At 34.3% G+C, this 10,307-nt stretch overlaps 1 protein-coding gene across 1 annotated transcript; it reads left to right on the top strand.

Moving 5' to 3' along the window:
• Nucleotides 1-8,782: 8,782 nt before the first annotated feature.
• LOC21388847 (phospholipase A(1) DAD1, chloroplastic) lies at nt 8,783-10,075 on the top strand. Its single transcript, XM_010105974.2, has one exon. It carries the CDS (start codon nt 8,783-8,785, stop codon nt 10,073-10,075), a length of 1,293 nt encoding a protein of 430 aa, XP_010104276.2.
• The last annotated feature ends 232 nt before the right edge of the window (nt 10,076-10,307 follow it).

Genomic DNA, 10,307 nt, shown 5'->3' on the forward strand with positions numbered 1-10,307 from the left:
AAAAATCATCACATTTTCACATTAGGAAATCACAATATATAAGGTGATTTCCTCCTTTGTTTTATGAGCTCCTTTATTTTATAAGTTTAAATTAATATTAAAAAATTTTTTTACGATATTATTTTCTCTTATATTTATGAATCAAACGAGTTCAACATAATTTGCTAATTAATCACGTGGCTCACGTCTAGCTAACGTTACTTTTCCTGTCGCGTCATCACAATTCTCAATAGTACTAGGAACACTTGGCATGACTCAATTGATCCTGTGGATGTGTAGTAAATTTGATTAGTTAGCTTTAATGAGCGTTAGTAATTGTCGTATTTACATCTATTGATTCACACACGCACAAAAAATTCACATACACGTGTTAATTATATTTTTATGCATGCATGCATGCAAAAGTATTATTAGGTAGTAAAACATAAGCATTTATTATTAGTCTTAAATATAGTACCATGCAAATCACGCGATTATATTTAAATAATAAACCACCCTCGAATTGTTTGAACAACACCTTTAATTTGTAAGCTTTTTTCTCTCTTTTGTTTTTCTTTGACAAAAATGCAGATTTTTTTTTCCTGCGCCACAAAGCCTTTGTCCTGAATGTGAAATTCCTTTATGAATCGTGTTAAAGCAAAGTGAAGCAATAATTTGTCAATTGTGAGAAAGAAAAGTGGTTCTTTTCGAAATTGTGTCCAATATATTTTTCCTTCCAAAAAGAAAAGCGGATATATGTTTGTTGAAAAGATTAATACAAATAATTTTTAATTAGCTAGCATTGGGAATTGTGTGTTATTCCTTCCGCCCTTAGTGCACTTTGCTTTTCATTCTCTGAGATCTCTATAAATGCACACACATACGTACAGCTAGGTATCTATCTCTCTTTCGGTATTTATTTCGTAAATTTGATGATCACTTTACCAGCTGCCTGGGGACAAAATCATAGAGGCGTCATCTAAAACTTATATCTCAAATTCTGAGTGATGATCAAGAGACAGATCGACGATTTCAGTTTATAGAAGGAGAGTGTTCATTTATGAATAAAATACATATAAGTGTAACCAAACACATATATATATATATATAGAACGTCTTTAACTTATAATAGAGATGTCCATGTGTATATAAATCGTTGTAGATGGATATTGTAAAATAATACTGCTTGACCCCATGGAGAGTACCTTTTTCATGTATTATGAGTACTTTTTCATATTTATTCATCATCTAATAAATAAGAGTACTTTTTCACATTTATAGATTTTCGAAAGTAGTATACTCTTTCTAATAAATAAGAGTAGTTTTTCATATTTATGCATAGGTACTGGCCATGAGCCCTATATATATGTATAGATATTATAAACTCTGGACCATTCCTACATGTCTGAATCATTGGGCCAGATAATGCATACATAATATAACTTTCTCCAGTAGATATGTCTAGGAAATTTCCCCACTTATTTATAATAACGACCCGAGTGCAATATAGTACGTAGCAGGTAATTAAATAGTTAAAACACAATCTCCGTAGCATTAGCTATCAACATTCTAAACTAAAAAAACGGTGCTTTACTGATTATGCTGAGTACAATTTATGTCGCACAATATACAGTGTACAAATGGGACACACTTTCTATTAAAGTTATTAGATATTAACTCTTGCATTCAGAGCCTCTCTGGTTTGTTTGCTCAGTTATCAAATATTGCTCTAGAACTTGCCATACGCCGACAAAAGGAAAAAGAAAAAAAAAAAACTACTAGAGATGCGCCTTTATGGTTTGAATGGGCACTTTTTTATTTTTTATTTTTTTTATAATTGCATCAACTTCAATCATGTTGGATACTTGTCTCACTATCTAACTTTATTTTCTCATCAACTTCATACTTAATTTTGAGCTTTAGAAAAGTTTTCTATATTGTGTTAGCTTGACTTTGTGAGCCGTTCAAATGATCATTCATATGTGATTCATTAATTTTCTCCCTCACCCATACTGTACACAGCTCCAACTCCATAAATAGAGACGTATAGATACACTACATATATACATGAAAATATATACATTGTAGAGTCAGAAGAAGAAAGGAAACTTCTAATGCTCTGGGTATAGCTGTCACTAAGAGGGGCAGCACATTTAAGGCTGCAACTAGTATCCAAAGCTTATATCAAAAAATTACTATCCAAAGCAGCCATTGAATGCCAGTATAAAACAAAATAAGATCATAAATAAACTTGCCACATCATCGTATAAATGCAATAAATTTTGCTGACTGTTGGGGGCTGTTGTTTCAATAAATTTAGTTGTGGAATTTTCCTATATCAAATCATTTTTACTTTCAACGTACGTACGGTTTGAACTAGATCATAAGTGGTCCATATAAGTTGGGCCCTAAACTTCTCTTGGGTACCGGCCAGCCCATGTGAAAAGGTCTTTGTTCACATACAAATTCGATTTTCCAAAGAGAAATAACACAATTTTTCTTATTCGACTCAAAATATGCTGGTCCAGGGCGGGCTTAAGGCGTTAGGCGAAATCTTTTTCGGGAAATAGTAAGAAATAGACCAATATGAAAAGTTTAAGAAAATATATAGGCTATTTTTTAGTTATAAAAATTAATAAGTCATAACTTGTTAAGTTATAGTTCATAACTAGATAAGTTATGGACAACAACTTGTCAAGTTATGGTTCATAACCAGACAAGTTATGTACGAAAACAGTAATTTGGCTTATTTATTAACTTGTGTAAACTATTGGCCTATTAATTTTAATTCATCTCAAGTCTTGGCCTATTTCCCTCTTTCTCCCATCTTTTTATATAAGGCTTCAGGGAATCGATAGCTCTTATATAAAAAGTTAAAGAGAGAATTATCTTTAAAAGTGTATAAGTCTAAATTTTTACTCTTTATTCTTGATTAATACCTTACTATAATATAGTTATTGGACTAAAAGGGTATTAATTGAAGAGTAAGGAGTAAAAATCTACACTTATGCACTCTAAAGAGTATTTATTTCCTTTTCTTAAAACTCAATGATCTACTCTTGTGGTATTATTCGGAGATTGGAAAACATGAGTCTCTACCATTAGACTACTTTATAATATCTAATAGTTTACTATTTGTATTGATATGAATAGTGGTTATTCGAATAGAGTGATAATGAAAAATAAGATAAATATAATCAAGAATATAAACAGAACTTGACCTCAAGTCGATTGATATCCTACACATTATAATAAAGTCATGGTACGGTGCAACGTAATTCCTATATATTAGTAACTTAAATTATTTATGCAACAAGTTTAAAATCAGATTGTAACATCGGCGATTAATTTATGAGTAACTTATTGATTGAATTAATGTTTAATTAATTAAAAATAAATTAGTTGAATTAATAATTCATGATTAATTTATTAATTGAATTAATTGTTTAATTAGTATAAGAAATTGGTTAAATTAATGTTTTGTGGTTTTATTTAATATGGGAGACTATTATATGACTGTTTTGATCGGGTAACTACTACATTGTGTTATTTGAATTAAAACTGAGACTCTGTGTAAGTTTTTGATATTGAATAAATGAGATAAATATGCAAATCAGCGCAGTGCCGGTTGACTGGAACAGAACTTTTAAAAGAGTTGGTGTGCGATGACTGGTCAACTGGTAGTTTTATAAAGCCATTGAAACCGGTCGACCGATGACACTACTGATGTAGAAAAACTGACTTAACACAAGTTGTAACACGAATCGGATTTTGAGAAATGTAATTGGTGCATAAATACCCCTATAAATAGTTGTTACGTTTCACTACTCATTAAATTATTTGTGAGACTTTTGAGATGCTAAGTTTCTTGTGAAGAAAAATTAACCAAGCATCAAAAAATACCATTTCTAACAGTTAAGTCACTAGTATAAAAGTGTCGTAGAAGTATTGTAGGCACTTCCTAGCATGCACTAAAGTTTGTTTCTAATTGTTCTCTCTCATTCTTTTGCTTATCCAAAACAAAAAAAAAAAAAGGGAAAAAAAAAAAAAAAAAAAACCCTATGTGTATAATACGTGTATGACCCATGACATTCGAATCGTATAAAATTTAATTTAATTTTTTCTTCTGAATTTTAGTCACTTTTTTACTTTTGTCTTTTGAGTTTCAATACTTGACATGCACACTACACTTCAACTTTAAAATGTTATCAAAATTAATCCTTTCGTCCATTGAATAGAGTAATATACTATATATCATGGCAATATAAGATCAGTGATTGAATTATGTACCTTTTAATTTTTCCAAACAAAAACCGAGCATTTACCGTGTTCCGCCAATGAAATCCCCTCTTTGATACCGTGCATCAGCCTACGTACCAGCTTTTTTTATCGTTAGGAATGTACAATTGAATCAAACACAGATTCCATTTTTTTTTTTTTATAGACAACAAACTTTCCACTTATATCTCTCTCAAATTGATCCAGTGTGTACTGTGTAGAGTCCAAATTTAGAACAACATATATTGTGGGTTGTAAGTAAAGTATATAATTTAGTAAAAATTAGACTATGGCCTCGTTTATTTCACCGATTCGAGTTTTTAATTTTAGGTTTCTACAGAAAAAAATTCTTAAAAAATATCACATCTAACTTTTTCTGTTACAATAAAAAGCTCTTTAAAAATATCACATCTCAACTCGAATTAAAAATTTAAATTTACGAAGTGATTACAGAAAAAAATTCTTAAAAAATATCACATCTAATTTTTTCTGTTACAATAAAAAGCTCTCTAAAAATATCACATCTCAACTCGAATTAAAAATTTAAATTTACGAAGTGAACGAGACATACATAAATCTAAATGGTGAGCTATATATATATATATATATTCTTGCGAGCCCCTGCATTTATCTTGTTCGTGTGTACCGGCCGGCCACTTGTGTGAAGAGAGAAACTTTAGCGCGATTCATTCCCAAAAGGATAATAAATACATAACAAATAGCAAATAAAAGTTGAAAAAAAAAAAGGTACTTAATGAGCCAGGGAACATCTGGTTGTGCATCAACGCTGGCCCAATCTTTTAAAAGCGAGGAATCCACCACATAACTGATTTCAAGGCATATTGATATACTATATATATATATGTATAGTTGTCCCAAACTCCACCACGCAATAATTATAATGGTTCGTCATCTGATGGCAGGTGATGAAATGCTTTGTTCACTTCTGCTAAGAAAGTACCATTCTATCAATGATCGCATTGGACTGGTCAGATTTTTCCTGCATACTATTGGCTTCTCGTAAATTGGCTTGTCGGACCTAAATTAAACCACCCTATTCTTTACACCATACTTTTTTTCCCCCCCTTGAATGTTTACACAATACTTTGGCGAGGGAAAAATGGTAATTAACAGCGAGCATACCTAATAATTACGGGTGACAATTTAGGTCAAGAGACTACTAACACCATTAGTAAATGAATTGACTTAATTAAAATTAATTTTTTAATATAAAGTGTTTCAAATTGATACGATAAATTATTTTTTATTTGTAAATTAATTATATGTGACATGATGTAAAAATTTATATAATGTATTAAATACAATTACATGAGTTTTGAAATTTATAAATAAACTTTATTTTTTTTAAAGAAAAGATAAATAAACTAATAAAATTGTTAAACTTATCATGATCGTGTTAAAAAAATCATTTGTATCAATTATATATTCAACATATTAATCTAAACATGCTAAGTGCGTTGATATGTTAAACTTATCGTGTTTGGATTGATATTTTTTTACACATTTAATAAATAGGTCGCATTTGTGTTGGCATTTTTTACACATTTAATAAATGAGTCGTGTTTAAATTATTATTTTTTGACACAATTTAAACAAGTTGATATGAACACGACTCATTAATACGAATTGCGACCCCTACTAATAATAATGAGTCAAATTAACGTGTCAATATAAAATGTTAATATCTGAATAGAAAATCAATTTACTATATTACTACAAAAAATTGTACTTTCAGCCACTAAACTTTTAGCAGCTTATAATATCTGTAGTCGCAGAAAATTACTCTCCGTCAGTCACGATAACGCTTGGTAGAATCATAGGTTTTTTTTTTTTTTTTTTTTTTTAATACCGAAAATCTTCTACAATTGATTAGTTGCGTACATGTGGATTTAGCCATTAAAGTTGTTTTTTAGTCAAAGAAAGATATGGCGGGAAGCACTAAAAATGGTAGGAATATACTAAATTTTCGAGACTAAAATTGATCCTAAGTTTTGACATTTATTTTATAGTGATTGATATGTTGATGTATAGACATTATAACATTATAGGCTTCAATTTATTTTGAAATCAAGTGTATTTTACAAGTTATAAAGCTTAATAATTAAGAAGAAAAAAAGACTATGATTTTTTTTTTCTAGCTCCTAGTATAATAAGATGATCTTTCTCCGATGTGAAACACCCACTAATTATGTAATTATATCCTTTAAAAAGCTGCAAATTATTAAAATTATAACATTGGCATTTTTCATTTACATAATATTTTGCTAACGGAAAAGCTATATCTTATACGTGGGAAGATCGATAATCGTTCCTTTAATGCGGTTGCTGTAAAAGAGTTATCTTACAAACCTAAAAGAAAACCATATACTCAATCTTATAAATGAATAAATAGGAAAAAAGTGGCTCCAATGTAAGATGAAAATCTTCGGTCAAAACCACTTCTACATATGTGCCATATTATCCAAATAAACAATGCGATAAGATCAAAGAAAAATATATATAAATCTTTGATCAACTTCCCTTCAAAAGGAAATGGTTCTTCCTAACAAGAAAGATAATCGACATGCATGCTAGAAAATGGTTCAATCAAATCAAAACTCAAAAAATATCAGAATCCCCTGGATATGCTTAATTCTTATCAGAGAAATATGCATGTACACACACAAATATTAGATATGTTTATATAAATTTTTCTTCAACGTCTCAAGATGAATCCCATACGAAAACTAGATAGTTATTTTTATCTTATACGTGAAAAACTCTTGACCTTCTAATGATCTGGTTACCGAAATGTTGCGTTGGAAAACCAGAAATTAAAAAACAAAAAATATATTCATTAATCTTATATGTCCAATATAGGAAAACAGGAAATGGGTTTCATATGCCCATTTTTTCTGTCCCTTTTCGTGTCTCTCTAATAATAATATGTCACGTCATGATTTTTTAATTAACGTGAAAAGAATTTTTTAATTGACGTGTCACAATATTATTAAAATGACATGTAAAGAGACATGAATAAAGAGACACAATAGTTAGTTCCGAAAAACACAAGCCTCTAAAATACAATCAGCATAAGGAAAAACAAAAAATGTTGGGTCAAAATTACCAATTTAAGATGTGCCACGTTCCAAATCCCACCATGCAAAATAAGATCTCCAGCTAAGAAGAAGACCAACTTGGCTCCAAATGGAACCTACATTTGCAAATGGATCAATCAAAAACAAAACATTCACCAATGGGCACTCCCAATTAGCCGAATCCGAATATGTCATTTCAGTTACTAAGTATTATCAAGGAGCAAAGTATGGAAAAAAGACAAACAAACGTAAATCAAACAAAAACAAACATATCACAGCCCACAAAAGAGATTTATATCAATATCATAGAAATCAAAGATATTTTGCTAGCTATACGTACATATATATATATATATATATAGCTTCCTTCTTAGCAAGGTGCACGGGGGATCACGAGCACCAGATCATCAATTTAAGCACGTTGAAATCTCACCTTCTATTTGCCATGTGAATTGTGATGAAGAAGAATATTGTTAATTGCAAGTGTGGTTCTTTGTTTCACAGAATAACAAGGCGATCGTGTTTTTCTTTTTGTTTCTTTTTCTTTATTTATTTATTTATTTATTTTTTGTCAAAGTTAAAACGTGATTTTGTTGATGTTACTTCGTTTGGAGGCTGCAAGTGATGTGCCTTCATGAGAAGTGAAAAACATTCTCTTTAACCGCCAAACAAATAATTATTTGAAAATAAAAAATAATGGAAAATGAAGCCGAGCTGAGCCGAGCTGAGTCGAGTCGCGAGGAGTTAACGTAGATCTAAATCTAATACGGTCGGAAAGTGATTAAATTTTTTTTTTTTATTTTCAAAAATATTTTTGGGGAGTTTGTATAGTCAAACTATCCAGCTTGATTGGAAGAAGTGGACTACATTGGTGTGATTGGTGTACCCCCGCTTCATCGGAGCCGTCAGTTTAATCTAACGTGGGCCCCAGTGCGGTTTTTCTAGTTATGAAAATCTTGTCCATGTATTATACCCCCACCAAGAAAAGTACCCACACACTCTCTCTCATACCAGTTCCATACAGTATGAAACACTTCCACTTTTCATCAAAAAAGGAACTTATGAAACACCACTTTTCATTACAAAAGGAACTCTCTCTCTCTCTCTCTCTCTCTCTCTCTTTCTACCCTATTCTCTTTCTCTCTCTACACAAATACGCTTTCTGCAAGTATAAAAAGCCTCCCACTCAAACTTCAGACTTAACCTGCAACTCACCACACTCAGCATTCGTCAGAAAACTCTCCCTCTCTCTGTGTTTGTGTGATGTTTTCAGAGGCTCTCTGTGGCTAGCCTTTGAAAACTCTTGAAACATACTACAGAGAGTGCGGATCAATAACATTTAAAAAAAAATGAAGCTTTCCTGTATTAAAACAGTTCAGCCATGCATTACTACACTCAAAACAACAGCTGCTCCAAAAGTGATCAAAATGTCAGTTATTCGGTGCACTCTCGTTGATCAGCTAGTTACAACAAAGAATCTGAGACTACCCAAGCTAACCGTGGATCGTGATCACGACCGTCAACACAGAATCAACGACTGGGAAAATCTGCTCAGCAGCCCAGTTGATGATCATCAGCATTCTTCTTTAAGATCATCATCGCTGAGTAAGAGATGGAAGGAGTACCAAGGGATAAGGAACTGGGATGGGCTGCTGGACCCGCTGGATGAGAATCTACGACGCGAAATCCTCCGCTACGGCAAGTTTGTGGACGCTGCATACAAGTCGTTCGACTTCGACCCTTCTTCCTCTTCCTACGCCACCTGCAAATTCCCCAAGAGCTCTCTACTCGACCGCTCTGGACTCCCCGACACCGGTTACCGCCTCACCCGCAACCTCCGCGCCACCTCCGGAATCCAACTCCCCCGCTGGGTCGACCGCGCTCCCTCTTGGGTCGCCACCCAGTCCAGCTGGATCGGTTACGTCGCCGTCTGCCAAGACAAGGAAGAAATCGCCCGACTCGGCCGCCGCGACGCCGTCATTTCCTTCCGCGGCACCGCCACCCCGCTCGAGTGGCTCGAGAATCTCCGCGCCACTCTCACCGACGTCAGCCCCGTCAACGACGGCTCCATGGTCGAGAGCGGCTTCCTCAGCCTCTACACCTCCGGCGCCGAGTCTCTCCAGCAAATGGTCCGCGCAGAAATCGCCAGGCTCCTCCAATCCTACGGAGACGAGCCGCTCAGCCTGACCATCACCGGTCACAGCCTCGGGGCAGCGCTGGCGACGCTCGCGGCTTATGACATCAAGACCCACTTCAAGAGGACCCCACTCGTAACTGTCATCTCCTTCGGCGGGCCTCGCGTTGGGAACCGCAACTTCAGGTCCCAACTGGAGAAGCAAGGCACCAAAATCCTCCGCATAGTCAACTCAGACGACTTGATCACAAAAGTACCCGGGTTCGTGCTCGACGAAAATGACGGCGGAGATAGCCACGTGGAGTCCAACAAAGACGTCCGCGTGGCAAGCCTACCGAGCTGGATACAGAAGAGGGTGGAAGACACCCCTTGGGTTTACGCCGAGGTGGGAAAGGAACTGAGGCTCAGCAGCAGAGACTCTCCGTATCTCCTAGGCAGCGGATTCAACGTTGCCACGTGTCATGAGCTGGGGACGTATCTCCACTTGGTGGAGAACTTCGTCAGCTCCACGTGTCCATTCAGAGCCACGGCGAGGAAGATGTTAGGCAAGCGTAATACCCGAGAGACCACCAGATTAGTTCAATAACTGTTTATATAAGTAATAATTCAAATGTCCGTTCAGATGATCCGTACAAACTGTCAAAAGAAACGGCGACCAACTGATTCATGTAAATACAACAATCAATGCGCTCAACATTTCCCCTGTGCGCATTGTCTCCATTCTTTGTAAATCAACGAATTCAGAAAAAAAGATAACTTTTAAGCACAAAATCTACTGATCACTGGATGAGTCTAACGTGCGCCGGGTTAATATGTTC

The sequence above is a fragment of the Morus notabilis genome, unplaced genomic scaffold (genome assembly GCF_000414095.1).
Source record: "Morus notabilis unplaced genomic scaffold, ASM41409v2 Scaffold1286, whole genome shotgun sequence".
Lineage (NCBI taxonomy): Eukaryota > Viridiplantae > Streptophyta > Magnoliopsida > Rosales > Moraceae > Morus > Morus notabilis.

What these genes read in the sequence shown, in the direction of transcription:
- LOC21388847 (XM_010105974.2), top strand. Translation starts at nt 8,783, where the DNA reads ATGTCAGTTATTCGGTGCACTCTCGTTGATCAGCTAGTTACAACAAAG.